A 20,043-nucleotide genomic window follows, 5' to 3' on the forward strand; every position below is an offset into this window, starting at 1 on the left:
TAGGAGGCTGACACTATGCAAAACAAGAAAATTAGCTCCTCCCCGGCAGTATACACCCACCGACAGGCACCAAGCACCTCAGTTTGTGCTTAGTGTCTGTAGGAGGCGGACCGGGATCTCCCCAGATCCGCATTTAATCCTTTTCTTTTCAGGTTTTAGTTGTGTTTTTTAATGATTTCCCCATTCTTTTTCAGATACAGCATCAGGAAGCGGGATGTGAGTTCATCCTGCTTTTCCTATTAATGCGGCTGAGCGAGCAGTGTGGTGTCACCCACATCGCAACTCTCAGGACCGCAGGCAGGACCTTCCCCTATCCCCCTCGGGTGCTATGGGCTTATAACGGTGGCCGGTCCTAGCCGAGTACCCTCCTCACCCCTCTCCCGGGACAGGGCTGAGAGGAAGACGGCGGTCGCCAGCGTTGACGTTTCCCCTACCATGGCCGTCTTCTGCACCATACGGACATAGTGCGGGTACTGAGGATCGTTTCTCCCAGCGGCCTGCTGGCTATCGTGGGCCCCTGCGGTCATCCTCCTCAAGGACGTCAGGTAAACGGATCCAGATGTCCCCTCCAGCCTCGCTCGCAAATATGGACCCTAGCCCTGCAGCGTTACAGCCAGTACTGCGCTGTATTAAAATACAGCCCTGCACCACGCTATCAGGATCAGTACCCCTTTTTGAATTTCCCGCCAGTTTTCCTTCTCCAAGCGCTGTTAGACGCGCTTATCATCGGGGGGTTCAGCGGTGGCCTCCACAGGCAGCATCCTACCCGGTGGCTGCCCTGTCCCTGTGACTTTCCTATCCCTGTGGCCTCCCGGTCTCTGTGGGTCCTGTCCCTGTGGTTTCTTTGCTCCGGGCGCGCCGTCGCTCATGAGGGCAGAGGGAGAACTTTCACTTTCGTTTTCAAAAAAAAAAAAAAAAAGTTAAGGAAGCTTCTCCCCTCTCCCTGCGCACGCTTTCTTCGCGCACTTTTACAGCATATCACAGGGCTGCTTTCACTTCAGCCCTGTCAGTGGGACGTTTACCGCACCCCCTCCTCGGTCCTCTTCCAATCAGGGCTTGGCGATTAAGCCCCGCCCATCGCTAGCGTCTCTTCCTGCCTCTCTCTTCACAAGATTTCTTCCTGGGGGACACAACGCTGGTTTTTCTGCACCTGAACCTCGGTAGGCTCGGCGCTGCTTCAGCTGACGCTAGAATTAGCTCCCATCCGCAGTTCCACATCAGGCAGTGTTTCTACCCCTTTGACATATGCCCAATCCTGCAGGGGGTCTCTGCTCTAGGACCCACTGTTATTCACTACGCCTGCGCGCGGCGTAAAAAGAAGTGGGTATCAGGTCAGTCGTCTCCCTTCTGTCCGCCCTGCAGCCCTTCCTCCATGTCTGCCCCTCAGGAGCACTCCGAGCCCTGGGTTGAGAGCACCCCACCCCCTGAGTGGGCCGTGGCGGTCTCAGTCGGTCTCTGATCTCACGAAAGTGTCTCAATCTCTGGTCCAGGTCTTAGAGCGGTTACCCCAGCTATCTGCAGCCACCTGTGCGCCGACCGCCTCTCACGGTGAGTCGCCAGCACCTGACCGCGACCCTCAGACGGACAAGCCGGGTAGGGGCTCTAGGAAGCGGGTCCTGTCTGGCTCTTCTTCCAGTTCGCAGGGTCCCTCCGCTTCTCCCAGGCTACGCTCTTTGTCTCCATCCTCAACAGACGATCCTAGGTCAGACGATGATTCCCAATCTGGATCTGACTCAGAAGCGGACAACATAGCTAGAACTCGGGATATGGTAGATAGTCTCATATCGGCTATATTCCAAACTCTCAAGATAAAGGAGGATAAGGCACCCCCTCAGGAATGCCCTGTTTCCTTTAAGAAAGCGAGGCCTCCATCTCGAACCTTTCCTAATCACAAAGAGTTCGACACTTCCTTAGCCAATCACTGGCAACATCCTGAGAAACGTTTTTCAGGCCGCAAGTACTCAGATGTACTATATCCCTTCGATGCAGATCTAGTCACGAAATGAACCAAAGCTCCCGATGTAGATCCACCAGTTTCTCGGATTTCCTCTAAGACGGTTCTTTCCCTTCCGGACGGCGCTTCTCTTAAAGATCCAACAGACAGGCAAATAGAGTTGTTGGCTAAGTCAATTTTTGAGGCATCCGACGCTCCCCTCTGTCCTATCTTCGCCTCCGCTTGGGTGGCGAAGGTCATTTCAGCTTGGGCAAAGATTCTGCGCAAATGCATTTCAGCAGCAGCCCCTCAGGACGAGCTGGCGGATTTAGCAGACCTATTTAGTCATGCGGGCAAATACCTTTTGTCTGCCTCCTTGGACGCGGCTGGGTGCGTAGCAAGAGCTAACAGCAACATAATAGCCATACGCCGCATTCTTTGGTTGAAGTCATGGAATGCGAATCTCGGATGCCACTGGTGGAAAGAGCATTTCCCTTCCCCAGTCCCGCCCTAAGAGGTTCTTTAACAGGAAGGCTTCTTGGCCATTTAGGTCCTTTCGCCCCTCCTCTCCCGCAGAAGGTTCATCCCAGCAGTACCGGCATCCTGCTTCCAGAGACCGGAGAAAGCCTTCTTATAAGCCAGCTCCCCGCTGGGGATCCAGAGGTCAGCCCTCCAGGTCCTCAGGCTCCCGATCCGGCAGATTTTCATCTAAGTGACGGGTCACCCCCACCTGGAAATCTTTCCAGGGTGGGAGGCAGACTTTCCTCTTTCAAAGACGCATGGTTATCCATTATCGACGACGCTTGGGTCAGGGAAATCATCACATCCGGATACAATATCGAGTTTTCTTCTTCCCCAGTCGCTTCTTTCTGTCTCGATCCCCAAGACAGCGATCACAGATTCCAGGGTTCCTTCAGGCCGTCTCCTCCCTCCTTTCCGCAGGGGTCATCGTTCCCGTTCCTGCAAACGAGCGGTTTTTAGGGTTCTACTCGAATCTCTTCGTAGTCCCGAAAAAGGACGGCTCTCTTCGTCCAATTTTGGACCTCAAGTTGCTCAATAGCCACATGAAGATCCGGAGAGTTTCTCTGCTCTGTGGACATACAGGATGGCTACCTCCACATCCCCATTTCTCTGCGGCATCAGAGATACCTCTGCTTTGCGATTCAGGACAATCTCTATCAGTTCACGGCCCTCCCCTTTGGACTAGCCTCCGCTCCCCGTGTCTTTACGAAGGTGATGGCAACAGTCACGGCCATCCTTCGATCCAGAGGGATTCTTATCATCCCTTACCTGGACGATCTCCTGATCAAGGGTTCGTCCCGCCAAGACTGTCTTCACAGTCTTCAGATAACCTTGGATGCCCTCAGCCGCCTCGGATGGATAGTCAACGAGGAGAAGTCCATCCTGCGCCCTACCCAATGTCTGACCTTTTTGGGCATGGAGTTCGACACGAATCTAGCCCGGGTGTTTCTACCGAGGGACAAGTTTTCAACCCTTTCCAAAAGGATCCAGCCTCTACAACGCTCGAGGATCAAGTCCCTTCGGTCCTGCATGAGGGTCCTGGGGAAGATGATAGCTTCCATGGAAGCAGTGCCCTTCGCGCAATTCCACACTCGCCCTCTCCAACTGTTCCCCCTGTCAGTCTGGGACAAGACCTCGTTTTCTCTGGACCGCCCCATTCTTCTTCCGCTCAGGGTCAGACAATCGCTGACTTGGTGGACATTGCCGGCGTCAGTTCTCCGTGGAAGGTCTTTTCTTCCGCCTCGGTGGCAGGTCTTCACCACCGATGCCAGTCTCCTAGGATGGGGGGCGGTTTACCATCAGAAAACGGCCCAAGGGCGCTGGAACGCCTAGGAGACTCTTCTGCCCATCAACCTTCTGGAGATCAGGGCAATCCTCCTTGCTCTCCTTCGTTGGCAGCATCTCCTCGTAGGCAAACCAGTCCGCATTCAGTCAGACAACGCCACGGCTGTGGCGTACAAAAACCACCAGGGCGGTACTCACAGCAGGCAGGTAATGTCAGAAGTGGCAAGGATGCTGCGCTGGGCAGAGCGTCACGTTCCGGCAATCTCCGCTGTTCACATTCCAGGGATGGAAAATTGGGCTGCCGACTTCTTGAGTCACCAAGGTCTAGCGTCAGGCGAATGGTCCCTTCATCCCACAGTCTTCACTCAGATATGCCAGCGTTGGGGCACCGATCTCATGGCATCTCGGATGAACAACAAAGTTCCTCACTTTGTAGCCAGGTCCAGGGATCCTCTAGCCGTCGGTTGCGACGCCCTAGTAATTCCGTTGTCCCAGTTCCAGCTGCCTTACCTGTTTCCTCCCCTTGCCCTCATTACTAGAGTGGTCAAAAAGATAGTCAGAGGGCATTCCAGTCATCCTAGTGGCTTCAGACTGGCTGAAACGCCCTTGGTACGCGGAGTTGGTGAACATGCTCGTGGACGTCCCACGAAGGCTTCCAGACCGTACAGATCTTCTCTCGCTAGGCCCTCGTTACCACCAGCATTCTCAGTCTCTGAGTTTAACGGCATGGCCATTGAGGATGCAATTCCGAAGGATTCAGGGTTTTCCAGCCGGGTCATTCAGACCATGATCAAGGCTCGGAAGCCAGCTTCCTCCCGCATTTACCATAGGTACTGGAAGGCCTTTTTCCGTTGGAGCGATAACGAGGTTCTTCCACTGTCATTCTCCATTCCATCCATTCTTCGTTTCCTCCAATCTGGTTTGGATGCGGGCCTATCCCTCAGTACTCTCAAAGGCCAGGTGTCTGCCCTAGCAATCCTCTTCCAGAAGGATCTAGCTTCCTTACCGCAAGTGAAGACTTTTCTCCAAGGAGCCGCCCATGTGGCTCCTCCTCATCATTCTCCGATAGATCCATGGGATCTCCATCTTGTTCTTGGCGCCCTCCAGAAGGCACCATTCGAACCAATCCAGGACATCCCTCTGTCTTTCATGGCAGGTGTCTTTTCTAATCGCCATTACTTCCATCAGGAGAGTTTCTGAGCTGGCGGCCTTATCCTGTCGTTCTCCGTACCTTATCCTCCACCAAGATAAGGTTGTTCTCAGGCCAGTTCCTTCCTTCCTTCCAAAAGTGGTATCTCCCTTTCACATTAACGAAGATATCGTCCTTCCATCGTTTTGTCCTACGCCTGCTCATCCTCTGGAAAAGTCACTCCACAAACTGGACGTAGTGAGAGCCTTGCGTGTTTACCTTGCCAGGACCGCTTCTTTTCGCCAATCTGATTCCCTGCTTCTCATTTCTGAGGGTTGCCGGAAAGGTTTTCCGGCCTCCAAATCCACAATTGCTCGCTGGATTCGGTCTACCATCCTGGAAGCCTATCGACTTCAGGAGAAACTGCCCCCTCCGGGAGTGAAAGCCCACTCCACCCGGGCTGTTTGGGTTTCTTGGGCTGTGCGACACCAGGCTTCGGCCTCACAACTTTGCAGGGCCGCGACCTGGTTGTCTTTGCACACCTTTGCGAGGTTCTACAGGGTTCATACCCAGGCCTCGTCTGATGCAGCTCTTGGTAGGAAGGTTTTGCAGGCGGCGGTCGCGCATCGGCCGACCTAAGCCCTTCCTTCTGTCGTTCCTTTTATTGCTGTTCCCACCCTCGGGACTGCTTTGGAACGTCCCATGGTATTCTGTGTCCCCCAATAAGGCGATAAAGAAAGAGGGATTTTGGGTTCTTACCGTAAAATCTCTTTCTTGGAGCCTTCATTGGGGTACACAGCACCCTCCCTGTTTAAGTTGTACCGTGCTGGGTCTTCGAGTCCCTTGTTGGGTTGGTACTTATGTTCATTGTTTTTGGTTGCTTCTCCTACTGCTTTTTCACCAACTGAGGTGCTTGGTGCCTGTCGGTGGGTGTATACTGCCGGGGAGGAGCTAATTTTCTTGTTTTGCATAGTGTCAGCCTCCTAGCAGCAAGCAGCATACACCCATGGTATTCTGTGTCCCCCAATGAAGGCTCCAAGAAAGAGATTTTACGGTAAGAACCCAAAATCCCTCTTTTTTTTCTCCTCCTGAACTCATCTTTCAATTCCTGGGTAAATTCAGTGAAGACAGATTTCTCTGTTGCTGAGATAGGAGATGACAGTTGGTGTTTTTAAAATTCTATGGAGGGGGAGGAGCTATAAGCAATGGGAATATGGGAGGAGCCTAGAAGCAGACACGGATATTCTGCTGCACATAGAACTTTATGAGCACCACCTGTCATCTCCTAACTAAGTAATGGGAAAATCTGTGTTCACTGAAGGCACATTTTAGCAGTGAATTGAGAATTCTCTGTCCTGGAGGAGAAAGAAGCAGATTTAGTTAATGAAATATATTACAATGTTCCCTTTTTCCATGTGTACTTTTGATTTATGAACAATAAAACGAAGGTTACTTTTTTAACCTCTTCCAATACTGTGGGATATTTTTTTTTTTTTTCCCAGGCTGTTACGGAATTCGTCCAGATTTAGTGAAGGAGAGTTGGATCTGCTCACGTTGCTCAGCTTGTGCTTGGAATGCTGTGAGTACCCATCTTTCTCATTGTTAAAAGCCAATTTCTCTATAAAAATACCCCCAAACCAGTGTGACAACACCCCTGCCATGCGTACTTGCCCACCCCATTTCTCTAGTCCTTCGTATTCCTTCTTGGTTCCAGCATTCCCGCCATATTTAATTTAGGACTGGGAACTTACTCGTCCTATTCTCTGAGTGGTTGTGATCAGTGGTGACTGATGCAGAAAGGGGATGTCTGTACCAGGCGCCTTGTATATTGGGGTAGATTGTGTCTTAGAAATCAATTTAAATGCTCAAGGGTCTCAAGAAAAAATCATATAACATACCCTAAAACTAATACTTTATTGATAAAAGACCCAACAGGGTCACACCACAAGTGAACACAAAAAACAAGACAAAAAAGTGTCCAAAAAAATACAAAAAACATAAAATTGTGGGGAATATCCTAGGAGTCCCTGTTAATATCTCCTGTTATCACCTTCCTGACCGCGGAGGTTGGCACCCTAGGGGGAACGTTGTGGCGCCCCCGCTCAACGGTGGCTGTCCCTAAGGGCCCTATTGTGCCCTGGCACCACTAATGAAGTCCCTTCCCCGATACTAAGGGAACCCCTGTCAGATAACATAGACAATCCTACGATGAGGGGGACCCTAGAACCCACAAAATATTGCACATATAAGAGAACACATCAATGAGTAGGCATTTGGGGAAACAGTACTATCCCGACTCATGGCTCAGACATATAGATATAAAATGAACAGACACAATACATCATGACTCATCAGCAGCAAACAATGTGTGTCAATCCACCTAATTGTAGCAGCATGTGTTTAGATTCACAGATGTGTATATATAATCCAAAATACCACATCCTCATGTATAAAAGTCACGATTTGTAAACATAGCCAAGGTCCAGAAAGCACATTGAGCCCATATCCACAACATTAGTTCACAGATCTCATCATATTGTCAAGCAACAGATAAAACATCTCATCGGTGGAGAGCTCAAATAAAGAAAATGGGATACTCATCGTATACTCCAACACCGCCCCATAGCCTAAATACGCCTCAACGCGTTTCACCCCTTTGGGATCATCAGGAGGCTCGATAGCAACCTTACTAGTGTCCTGATGTGGTATAGTGGCTGGACTGTCCCGATATCCCTCCATTTAAACCTACCGCCACAGCGTGCGCCAGCCCCGAACGCTGCGTGGAGACACTCCCCCCCCCCCCCCCCCCCGCCACAGTGCGCATGTCAAGCCGGAGTGTCATTAATCACCTGATACTCAGGGCGCTCTATCGGCACATATCCCCACAGTGCGCATGTCTGATCTCAAGACAAAGATCTCGCAACAAGTCTCGCGATAACACCAATCAATCGAGTGCATACACCGGCCATGTAGCGCACATAACGTGCTACGAACCACTAGCATATGGGATGGATAGTTCTGTAATTTCTTCCATACCTCCAATGCGCATGTCCGTTCTACAGTAGTGATCTCAAACCAAATGGCGCAATGTTCATAGTATATAAAAAAGGACGCGCATCTTGTTAGAAAATAACATGCGTCAAATCATACAATTTACCAACAGCAACCCGGAGACCATGACAATATCTCCTAATGATATTAATACATATATTCTCTAAAAAAAGAGAGGTAATGTGATGCCCAAATCCTAATAAAGACATTGCATATAGCCATAAAGGCCGATAAATGCAGACTAACAGTTTCTTAATTCCTGATATATATATATATATATATATATATATATATATATATATATATATATATATATATATATATCAATAATTCATCAATAATTTTCTCCACTATTGAATGGCATAAAAAGATGAATAACTGCACTACCATTTTCTTATATCTATCTAGATGGTTATTAGCTAGGGGGTATCTCGTCTCCTGCAATAATGAGGGAAATAATATCAAAACAATCTATATGGAAAATCCATAGGGGTCTTAATCTAGACTCCCACAAGAGTTGCAATCAGGTCCAGCAATCAAAAAAAGGTACTAAATAGAAAATGAATAAAAGAATGAATAAATTCCATTCTCTCATAGGTTAGTATATGGCAAACATTGCAATTATAGAGTACAATGAAAACCTAAACAAACATATACATATTCAAGGGGCCTATTGAGTTATAGAAAGCAGGCAAATGACAGTTGTTCATTTAACCCAATCGGTTCGAGGCTCTCCATCCTGAAGATCCACTCACTTTCTCTTTTGAGGATGGTCTTGTCTATATTACCCCCACGGGGATTTAAATTGACCACCTCAATGATCATAAATTTTATATCCGCAAGGGAGTTATTGTGAGTACATAGCATATGTTTAGCAAGTGGGGTGTCCCTTCTATTTCTGATATCCCCCACATGTTCCCCCACTCTCCTTCTAAACTCCCTTTTAGTTTTACCCACATAGTCTTTTGGGCAGGAACATGTGGCCAGATAAACCACACCAGTGGTCTTACAGTTTGAGAAGTCTCGTTGGTAGAAGACCTTCCCCGTCGCTGAACTATGGAAGGATTTGTTGGGTTTCATCCACTTACATAGACTACAGTCTCCACATTTGAAAAAACCCACAGGTTTCCTCTCAAGCCAAGTTCCCTTCTTGGCCGATCTCTTGTACTGGCTATGCACTAACATATCTCTCAGGGATTTCCCCTTTCTGAACGTGATGTTTGGCCGTTCGCCTATCAGGCCACCAATCTCGGGGTCCAATCTCAAAATGTCCCAATGTTTCATCAAGATTTTTCTCACTTCTTGATGTTTGGTATCAAATGTACCTATAATCCTCAGAGTTTCTGACATATCTTTATCAGTATGTTTTTGTAAAAGTTGTTGCCTGTCTGCTTTCTCAGCAAATTTAAATGCTGTATCTAAAACGTGACGGATAACCCTTCTCTCTAAATCTGTTATACATGTCTCCCGCCTGATTATAGAAATAGTCATTTCTCGAACAATTTCTCCTAAGTCTTAGAAACTGACCTTTAGGGATGCCCCTCTTAAGAGAAATAGGATGGTGACTCTGCCAATGAAGCAGACTATTTGTGCTGGTAGGTTTACGATGGATAATTGTGGATATAGTCCCAAAGGACTCTCTCCTGATTTTAACGTCCAAAAAGACCAATACTTGTTTCTCAATCTCATAGGTAAATCTGAGATTGACATCATTGCAGTTAAGTTCACCTACAAAAATCTCAAAGTGTTCTTTACTGCCTGTCCATACCACAAAAACATCATCTATATAGCGATACCACATAGAGATGTATTCCTGCCACCATTTTTTTGTATTTTTTTGGACACTTTTTTGTCTTGTTTTTTGTGTTCACTTGTGGTGTGACCCTGTAGATTGTGTCTTGCCTGCTCCATTTAATTATTCTTTCTCCAGCATTGCAGTTTATGTAATCTTCGAGGAGGTGCCTTGAAGACGACTACAAACAAAAGGTGTGTGTATCATTGTCAGGTAACCTTGTGTAGCGTCGCTACCTTTTTAGTTCACCTTGGGTTTCTAAGAAAAGATTAAAGGCGTTTATTTCTTATGGAGTTCAGATCTAACAGGCAGGTAGCCATTAACCAGCGGCCCGGCGCCAATCTCTGCCAGCGGTCACAAACTACTCCTGCCGGCAATCATACGGCTTCCGACCACATCAAGTCTACTGAGCAGCTCCTTCTCTTCCACTCTGCTCTGTCGATGGGGCGTCACTGTCAATGTCGGGCTTATTGACAGCCGGCTCCCCACAAGCTAACTGCAGGGAGCCAGCTGTCAATCAGCATATCGTCGGCAGAGCAGCCCAGTAGAGGAAGAGCTGCTCTGTTGACGTGTAGCAGCAGAATTACCGTCAGGAGAAGGCTGTGACCAATCTGAGCCGGACTCAACAGTTGGGTAGTAGTGATGCGAGTAGAATCGTTGCTCGGGTTTTCCCGAGCAAGCTCGGGTGTCCTCCGAGTGTTTTGGCGTGCTCGGAGATTTAGTTTTCGTCATCTCAGCTGCATGATTTGCGACTGCTGGCCAGCCTGAATACACATAGGAATTCCCTAACAAACAGGCAATCCTCACATGTATTCAGCCTGTCCAGCAGCCGTTAATCATGCAGCTATGGAGACAGAAACTAAATCTCCAAGCACGCCAAAATTCTTGGAGGACACCCGAACATGCTCGGGAAAACCTGAGCAACGAGTACTAGTAGTTAGCAACTAACCCATTGGGGGGAGGGGGGAGTCCCTGATAACTCTAGTCGTCATTTGTGGGTTTTTTTTTTAAATAATTTTTTATTTTTGTCTCGTAGTATTTACTTTTCTCTGTACCAAAACCTTCAAAATGGTTCATAAATGTTGCTCAAACTAAAAAAAACTTGTCTTTGATCTGTTTTGCGACTTTTTTTTTTAAACTTTTTTTCCCAATTTATTTTTTTCATTATTTTTTTTGCAAAAAGTCACGTTTTGCTAACATGTTTAATCTGTTAAAAAAAAGTGCAGGTGTACATAAAATCACTCCAGGGAGGACTGGAGAATGGAATACACTTGCGCCAAAAACTAGACAACAAAAAAAGCCACATGCGTTAATGGTTTGGGCTTTTATTTAGTTTCCTAAATCTCTTCAAATTATTTAAAATTCTTTCCGTACTCCTTTTGAAGGGTGCACAACCACATGTTTTGTTAAGTGCTATGTTTTTTTTTTTCCCCCCCTCCAAACTGATTTTCAGGTGGGTGCACATTGTCTGTGCTATTGCCGTTCCTGAAGCTCGCTTTGTAAATGTGATTCAGCGCCACCCTGTGGACATTAGTGGCATTCCAGAACAGAGGTGGCGACTGGTAAGTTAAAAAAAAAAAAAAAAATTGTGATGTGTTCGCTGCTGTAGAATTTGGGGACTGGAATAACATTTGTCATTCTCTAATTCAGAGATGTGTGTATTGCCGGAAGAAAATCCGAAAAGAGGTTGCCGCCTGTGTCCAGTGTTCTGTTGATCAATGTTCCACCTCATTCCATGTCACGTGCGCTCACGCCGCTGGCATATCGATGGAGCCTGACGACTGGCCTTATGTGGTGTCCATTACATGCTTCAAACATAAAAAGGCCAACGGGCAATCTGTAAGTAATATTCATCTAGCTCTGGTCATGGAGAACAGTATCGCTTACTGGGCTGCTTGCTGTAGTTTTGGTAAAATCGCTGTCTAACGCAAAGATATTTAAAGTCTCGGTATATCCTGTGATTGAATACACAGTGGGAGCAGAGCTTGGCTTTTTTTGAGTGGGTAGGATTTCTCCGTTTGCCCCAGGGCTGTTCTCTGGCACACCACATCAGTCTGTGGGGCCGGTGCTGCAGCTTGGAGACGGCGGTCAGAAGAGAGTCCTGAAAAACAGTTCCGAAAAATCAAATCGACTTTACGTTGTCTTTGGAAACTTGTGATATCCGTGTCATTAGTTGCCTTCTTCTTACAGATTACAGACTCCAAGGAGGTGAGCGTGGGTCAAACTGTGATTGGCCGAAATCGCAATGGTTTGTACTATCGATGCCGGGTCATTGGATGCGCTACTCACGTTTTCTATGAAGTCAACTTTGATGATGGCTCGTACAGTGACAACGTGTATCCCGAAAATATTATGGTGAGATTCGTCTTACAATGGGTAGAATAAATACTGTGAATTTATAAACAAAATATTTGTTTCCCATTAGAAGGGGCAGTGCATTGTCATTTTCCTTCATGTGGTGCTTGGAAGTCGAGTTCTTGAGATAATGGCTCTTTTCAATTAGAAATGAGAGAGACTCCATTCATCAAGGGGTTTTCGCTAGCTGTCTGGCGTAAAATGTCTTGCTCAAGGTTGTTGCAATTTTTGCTGTTTTTACGCCTGTCCTGGCCAACTACGCTAAAGTAGGAGGAGCCAGGACTTGGGAAGACATGCCAGGCACATTCAGCAAAATCTCCTCTTTAGTGTCCCTGGCAACGCCAGACTTAAAAGGACTGTCATCACAGAATGGCTCTTCAAACCAGTACAGGCGCTCTGTGCACCCTTGGTGAGGCTAAACATATCTGTGCATGTTCCCATCTACTTGTTTTCCGTCTATCTCCCCCCTTCTCTGACTCTAAGAAGCCAAAGTTGTTAATCAAAGAAGAGAAGTGTGGAGATAGAGGGAAAAACAAGCAAGCAGGAAGGTGCACCGATACTTGTTGTAACAGTCATTCTGTGCTCACAGTCCCTTTAATTAATTTGGTACCATAGTTTTTAACAAAGGTCAAGTGTGTGTATGCATGCACGCACACACCCTATATATGTACAGGGTGGGCCATTTATAAAGTTGGATCCAAAATGGTCGACTTCAAAATGGCCGCCATGGTCACCACTGATCTTGAAGTTTTCCCCCTCCCATATACTAATGTGCCATAAACGGGAAGTTGATATCACCAACCATTCCCATTTTATTTAGGTTTATCTATTTAAATGGCCCACCCAGGTGTATCCATATAAATGGCCCGCCCTGTATATACACACCATGCCATGTGCTCATGTTTTAATTTTATTTCTTTAGAGCAGAGATTGTATGCAAAATGGGCCTCCAGCAGAGGGAGAAGTTGTGGACCTCAGGTGGATAGATGGAAATATCTACAAAGCAAAATTTATTTCCTCTAAAGTCAGCCTCATTTATCAGGTAAGTAATTATTTAGGTTAAAAAAGACACAATGATCATGTTAAACCAAATGATGTCATGCGGGAGCAGGGCTCTTCTTTGCTCCCTGTATTTTCTTATGCGCACTGACAGTGTGCTCTTACTTGTCACTTTTCATCAGAACTAGCGAGGAAGCGCACTGTCACTGTGCATTAAAATGTAATATTCCACAGTTACAAGATCCTACTGATCATATGTCACAGTTGACAACTGTCGCATGCTCCATAGAGCAGAGTCTAGCCCAGGCCCTGAAACTGACAATGTTGATGACTCTTCGTTTCGTGGAAGAAGCAGAGGCATCAGCAGTGATGACAGCCTCTGCCCCCTGATGACTCGTTTGAGAATCGCAGCATGCATTGGGGATTCTCAAGTGAAGAGTCATAAATCATCAGGTAGGAAAAAAAATATAGAGAGCAGTTAGAGTAGTAAGGAAATGGTTAATTATAATATATTAGAAAAGAGATTAGATTTTTACATTAGACAGGCATTTAGGATTAAAATAAATATCAGTTTCAGATTAGTTTCAGAGGGGAAAAAAATGGTTTGTCATAAAGGCCAAAACTGATTTGACGCCAATGGGTTAAGAAAAGTTTCAGTTTTTCTACATCTGCTCCAAAATTGTGTCCTTAACAACTCGCCTCGCAAACTAGGCCCTCATAGAGTGCCCTCAACAAAAACATTGAAACGTTGGAGCTGTTAATCTGCACCATCAGTGACCAGGCCTCTGAAATGCCATCTTGTGTTTGCTGTATGTTTGCATTTCCCTCTTGCATCTGTACTGACGCTGTCGTTTGTGCAGGTGGAGTTTGATGACGAATCCCAGTTAATGTTAAAGCGCAGTGAGATCTTTACATTAGAAGAACCTCTGCCAAAAAGAGTGAAGTGCCGCTTGGTAGGTGTTTTTATGTGTTTATCACATATGTATGGTTGCATTTGAAACAAATAATGCATTTAAACGCTCATTGCCTATCCTCAGCATAAGGATGTACTTCAGTTAGAAAATGAGTTGGGTCTCCAGGATGAAAAAGCCCCAAGCCTAAAATATTTTCAGTGATGGCATGTCATAGGGCGCACTCAAGCAGGTTTTTTTTTTCCAGTTTTTTTTACACCCTCTGTTACCAATCACTAGTGTATGTGTAGCGAGTGTATTAAAATACCTTCCAATATCTGTCTTCCCCCGTTTCCATCGCCACTCTAGTCCTCTTCCTGCATTGAATGACTATCTGGTTAACTATAACTACAGCCCATGCTGTGTGGAATGGAAGTCAATTTCTCAATGAAAGTGTACGAGACTTTAAACGAGGTTCTTATAAACTTACATTAAGAAATGGACTAAGGGTCCTACTTTGTGAGTAGAAAAAAAATCTGGTCATGTGATGCTGAAGAGGACCAGAGCAGCGTTGGAAATGGCAGAAGAGAGCTACAAGTAAATAATTTAATACACTCGCTACACATTTTTTATTTTTTAAATGTGGCTGCTAAATCGACCAGTAGATTGGTGGGGTCCGAGTCGTGAGGTCTCCACAGATTGCTCAGAAAACTGTTCAGAAACGCTCAGCACCTGCATAGACTTTCTATTGAGCTCATGCAGGAACTGACCGCTTCCGCCTGCTGAGCAGTGCACTTCCGAAGAGTCTTCAGAACCATCGTTGGGGGATTCTCGACCCAGGAACCACAGATCTATAGAGCATTTCACCACCTATCCCAATTTTTTAAAAATATTTAAAATGTAGGTACACTTAAGGCATGTAGGTTGCAAGATTCGGGCCTACATGGATCAGATTTGTGTCCCAGCACTTCTTACAGATGCTCAATTCAGTTGACGTCTTGGAGATTTGGAGGCCAATTCAACATTTTGACCTTTGTTATGTTCCACAAATTATCCCTAGACCATGTTTGTAATGTGGCAGACCTGGTTGATTATCTTGCTGAGAGAGGTTGCTGCCACTAGCACATACAGTTGCCATGAAGTGGTATACTTGGTCTATAACAATATTTCATAGCTTCATAGTTTTTAAGGTTGAAGGTAGACATAACTCCATGGAGTTCAACCTACAGTTGACCGTTGAACAAGTGGAAAGCAAAGATCCTATGGGGTAGAAGCTAATAAAGCCATATTGGGGGGGGAAAATTCCTTCCCGACTCCACATACAGCAATCAGACTAGTTCCCTAGATCAATGTCTTATCACAGAATTTAGTACCCATAATCTGTAATATATTTATCAAGAAAGACATCCAGACCCTCCTTGAACTTTTTGCAGTGAATCTCATATTACAACATCATGTTGTAGAGCGTTCCATAATTTCTCTCCTCTTACAGTAAAGAATATGCGTCTGTGATTATGATTAACAAATAAAGGTGCCCTCTGTAACGCTATAGCATGCAAACATGAAATTGGAATTGCCTAACTTCTCTAGAAAAAAGGAAGATATTTAGCCCATAAATTGGCGAGTTCTTGTGTGCGCAGCAGCCAACGACAAGGCGAACATCTTTTCTGGGAACCTAACCTAATTTGTACATCCCCTGGGCTGCTAGCCTGCAATTATAGGTAAGATCCTGCTGTGATTAAACTTGCTATAGGCTGATGGGTGGAGGGCTTGGTCAGAGATACTATGTATACAAATATCAAAAGACTGACCATCACTTCCAAAAAGAGAACAGGTGCATAATCGCAGCATATAATCCTAGCTATAATTGCAGGCTAACAGGAGAGATATCATGTTAGGTTAGGTTCCTAGGAAAAAGGATCACCTTGTCGTTGGCTGCTGGGTACACATGAATTGGCCAATTTATGCGCTAAATATCTTGGTATTTTCTTATTTTCTAGAGCATTATTGCAATTCCATTTTCAGATATTTCATGTTTGCATGCTATAGTATTTAAAGAAAAAAAAAAAAAATTAGAGTACTACCTTGTTTTCTCGTTCGCCTTATTGGGGGACACAGAGACCATGGGTGTATGCTGCTGCCACTAGGAGGCTGACACTATGCACAAAAAAAGGTTAGCTCCTCCTCCGCAGTGTACACCCCACCGACCGGCAGGAAGTTCCTCAGTTTAGCTTAGTGTCAGTAGGAGGTGGACACGGGTCTTTTATTAGACCCCTATCTACCTCGTCGTGCGTCGTTCCTTTACAGGTTTCGGAGGGATACGGAGTGAACAGTCACATCCGTACTCCCACAAAGAGACTATGAGTACGGCGTGTACTGCCACCCCGTATCCTCATAGGTCTCCGCGGCAGGACCAGGAGCCTCGCACAGGTGCGTGCCAGCTATACGGACGGTCCTTGCCCCCCGCCTCCCACCATCTCGCCTACCAGAGCCTGACGGTTGGACGAGGCGTGGATTCCATAAAGACGACAGACAGCGTGGGATTCTCAGGTACCTTTATTGTGGCCCCCGGCCTGGGTGAGTATGCGGTCTAGCGGTCCCCCGGCGTTTTCATCCTAAGGCGGTCGCCAGGGGACCACGGTAGGGCCTGCGCGCCCGCTTCTCCCCACGGTCGCCGCATCCATGAAGGCCCCTTTTCTTTCGGGCCTTGTTCTGCGCCCCCCCCCCCCCCCGTTTCTTCTTCATCCCGGCAGGGGTATACAGGGGTCGGGCTGTGGGAAGCAGGGACGCGGCCCGGGGTTGCGGCCCGGTGTTGCGGCGCATCTTCCGCGCCGACCCCCTGCTGACAGGCGGCCGGCGCTATTAATTTAGGCCCCGGCTTCATCTCGGGCCTACCGCTGCGTCGCGGCCACGCCCCCTGCCCCTTTCTTCTAAGCGGGCTTCTCTCCCGCCCGTCCTAGGCCTTCCCAGCCCCCTTGCCTCACACCAGCCTGCTATTGGACAGCGGGCGGTGCTAAGGGGATCTCTGCGGCGAGCTCCGCCCTTCTTCTCCCTCTGGCAGCGCGCCCTTTCCCTGGTGGTCGCCATCTTCTCAGCCTGCCAGCCGGACCTCATTCCCTGCCGGATTTCGGTCGCTGGGCCTTTTTTTCAGCCGGATTGGCCTGGCCTCATCCTGCAGCCAGATCAGAGAGCGTCGCCCTTGGGGACACCGGACCATGAGTAGCTCTGCACCTGCAGACTGACACCTTTCTCTGCCTTCTGTCCCCCAACCGGCCAGCACTGCCTCTCTTTTCACTATGTCCAACGCTAAGTCTGATCGTACCCGCTCTGCGTCCAGGCCCCAGGGGCGAGTGAGCCCCCCATGCCGGGTTGGGCCTCCTCTCAATCACAGTCAGTGGCAGACCTCATCAAGGTGTCTCAGTCCCTAGTAGCCGTTCTGGACAAGTTGCCCTTGGGAGCTTCGGCGGGACCCAGCACGTCTCAGGACGTCCCATCTGAGCCAGCCAGCGGCAGTCGCAAGAGGCCCAGGCAGGAACCCCAGGCGGAGTCCTCCCCTCGTCCTACCTCACCCCATAGTCCCCAGCAGTCTCCCTCTCGGGCCTCCTCCCCCGAGTCAGGCAAAGCGCTTTCGGAATCGGAAGGGGTCTTAGAGCTGGATTCGGACCAGGATGCGAACATGAAGGTTACGGTGCAAAACCTCATTGCCGCGATTCACCATACCTTTGACATCGCTGACGCCCCTGCGAAATCCTCAAATCAGGAGGTTTCGTCCAGACGGGCGGAAACACCATCCAGGGTGTTTCCCTTCCATTCTGAGTTTGGAAAGATTTTTACAAAGGAGAGAGAAGACCCGACCAGACGCTTTCAAAGAGGAAAGCGTCTCGGCGTGCTGTACCCGTTTGCTAAAGAGCTCACAGACAACTGGGCCGCTTCTCCCTCGGTGGAACCTCCCGTGTCCAGACTTTCTAATAATACGGTCCTTCCGCTGTCAGGTGTGGCGTCGCTAAAAGATTCTAATGATAGGATCATAGAATCTCTAGCACAATCTGCCTTCGAAGCGGCACCAGCAGCGGTATGTCCAGTCTTTGTTTCTTCTTGGGCAGCAAAGGCCATATCCACTTGGGCAGATGACCTTCGGCAGGGCATTCTGGATAAGGCACGACCAGAGCATTTGGCCGATCTCGCCAATCAGATCTCCCATGCGGGGGATTATCTGCTTTCTGCCTCCTTGGATGCCGCATCTTGCGCAGTTCAGGCGTCAAGTAACATCGTGGCAATCCGACGTACAGTTTGGCTCAAGGCCTGGCAGGCGGACTTGTCCTCTAAAAAGTCTCTGACCAATCTGCCTTTTCAGGGAGTGCGTCTCTTCGGATCACAATTGGATCAGATTATTAAGGACGCTACCGGAGGTACGAGTTCTCTTCTCCCCTCCAAGCCTCGCAGACCTCCTCCAAGGCGTCCGTTTCGTCCCTGTCGGACTTTCCGCCGTTTCAATACGGCGGAAAACCCTTCCAACCAGCAAAGGCCACAGGCACGTCAGGAAAGAAAGAAGGTTTCCTTCAGGCCCACTCCGTCCTGGCGGTCCCACTCTTCCCAGGGAAGACCGTCCAGATCTAGATCTGGACGGTCTACGTCCGCATGACTACCATCGGTCTCCCGTGGGTCCCTTCCAATTGGGAGGTCGACTTCTCTTCTTCAGCGACGTCTGGCTCGCCTCAGTAGAGGACGCTTGGGTCAGAGAGGTTGTATCAACAGGATACAAAATAGAGTTCATTTCTCTTCCACGGGATCGTTTCTTACAATCCCGTCCGCCGAGGGATCCGGCCTTGGTCCCGGGGTTCGGTTCGGCCATCGCCTCTCTTCTCAATTCCGGGGTGATTGTGCCCGTTCCCGAATCGGAACGCTTCACAGGGTTTTATTCAAACCTGTTTGTGGTGCCGAAAAACTCAACAAGAGAGTTCGCCTTCGCCACTTCCGGATGGAGTCAGTTCGCTCGGTAATTGCTTCCATGGAGGAGCAGGAATTCATGGGTTCCGTAGACATCCAAGATGCCTATCTACATGTGCCCATATTTCCCGGACATCAGAAGTTCCTGCGGTTTGCGATTCTTCACGAACATTACCAGTTCGTCGCGCTTCCTTTCGGGCTCGCCACCGCTCCCAGAGTCTTCACGAAGATTATGGCGGCGTTGATGGCCTTGTTGAGGATCAGAGGTCTCGTTCTTTTTCCGTACCTCGACGATATCCTGATCAAGGCCCCCTCCTTTCAACAGGCCCGCCTAAGTGTGGAGATCGTTCTAGACACCCTGTCCAGTTTTGGGTGGATCGTCAACCGGGAAAAGTCCTGTCTGGTCCCTACTCAACGCCTTGTGTTTCTGGGCCTTCTGTTCGACACTCGTCGGTCAAGGGTATTTCTCCCACAAGACAAGATTCTTTCCCTGCAGCAGGGCGTGCGGTCATTACAGATCACACGATTTCCATCCCTCAGGTCAGCCATGAGGGTCCTGGGGAAGATGGTGGCGGCGATAGAGGCAGTTCCCTTTGCCCAATTTCACGCCAGGCCACTCCAGCAGGCCATTTTGTCCAGGTGGAACAGGTCGGCTCTGTCTCTGGATCGTCCGGTTCGCCTTTCCTGCCGGATCAGGCGGTCTCTCAACTGGTGGTTGACGTCTCCCCTCATTCTCTTGGGGCGGTCTTTTCCCGTTCACTGGCAGATTGTCACTACGGACGCCAGCCTCATCGGCTGGGGTGCAGTGTTCCGCAATCACACTGTTCAGGGTCGATGGTCGACTCAGGAATCAGCTCTGCAGATCAATGTCCTAGAGATACGGGCGATCCATCTAGCTCTCGTCCACTGGGAAAGGCGCTTCAAGGGCCTGCCTGTCAGGATTCAGACAGACAATGCTACAGCGGTGGCGTATATCAACCGCCAAGGGGGGACACGGAGTGTCTCAGCCCTGGCGGAAGTGTCCAGAATTCTTCAATGGGCAGAGACCTTTGTTCCAACGATTTCCGCAGTTTACATTCCCGGCGTGGACAACTGGGCCGCCGATTTCCTCAGCCGCGAGGGTCTCGCGGCAGGGTAATGG

General features: G+C 48.3%; 1 protein-coding gene across 2 annotated transcripts in view; it reads left to right on the forward strand.

Annotated features, from left to right (window-relative positions):
- Nucleotides 1-20,043, forward strand: part of KDM4B (lysine demethylase 4B) — an 88,285-nt gene that overhangs the window by 56,202 nt on the left and 12,040 nt on the right. For both annotated transcript variants that reach the window (XM_073544632.1, XM_073544622.1), the window contains exons 15-21: nucleotides 6,371-6,447; nucleotides 9,850-9,905; nucleotides 11,165-11,273; nucleotides 11,362-11,550; nucleotides 11,902-12,066; nucleotides 12,989-13,108; nucleotides 13,926-14,018. In XM_073544632.1, the coding sequence (XP_073400733.1) occupies nucleotides 6,371-6,447; nucleotides 9,850-9,905; nucleotides 11,165-11,273; nucleotides 11,362-11,550; nucleotides 11,902-12,066; nucleotides 12,989-13,108; nucleotides 13,926-14,018 (809 nt within the window). The remainder of the gene's footprint in view (nucleotides 1-6,370; nucleotides 6,448-9,849; nucleotides 9,906-11,164; nucleotides 11,274-11,361; nucleotides 11,551-11,901; nucleotides 12,067-12,988; nucleotides 13,109-13,925; nucleotides 14,019-20,043) is intronic.

This window comes from Dendrobates tinctorius, unplaced genomic scaffold (assembly GCF_039654945.1).
Source record: "Dendrobates tinctorius isolate UK_male_01 unplaced genomic scaffold, ASM3965494v1 ptg000011l, whole genome shotgun sequence".
Taxonomy (NCBI): Eukaryota; Metazoa; Chordata; class Amphibia; order Anura; family Dendrobatidae; genus Dendrobates; species Dendrobates tinctorius.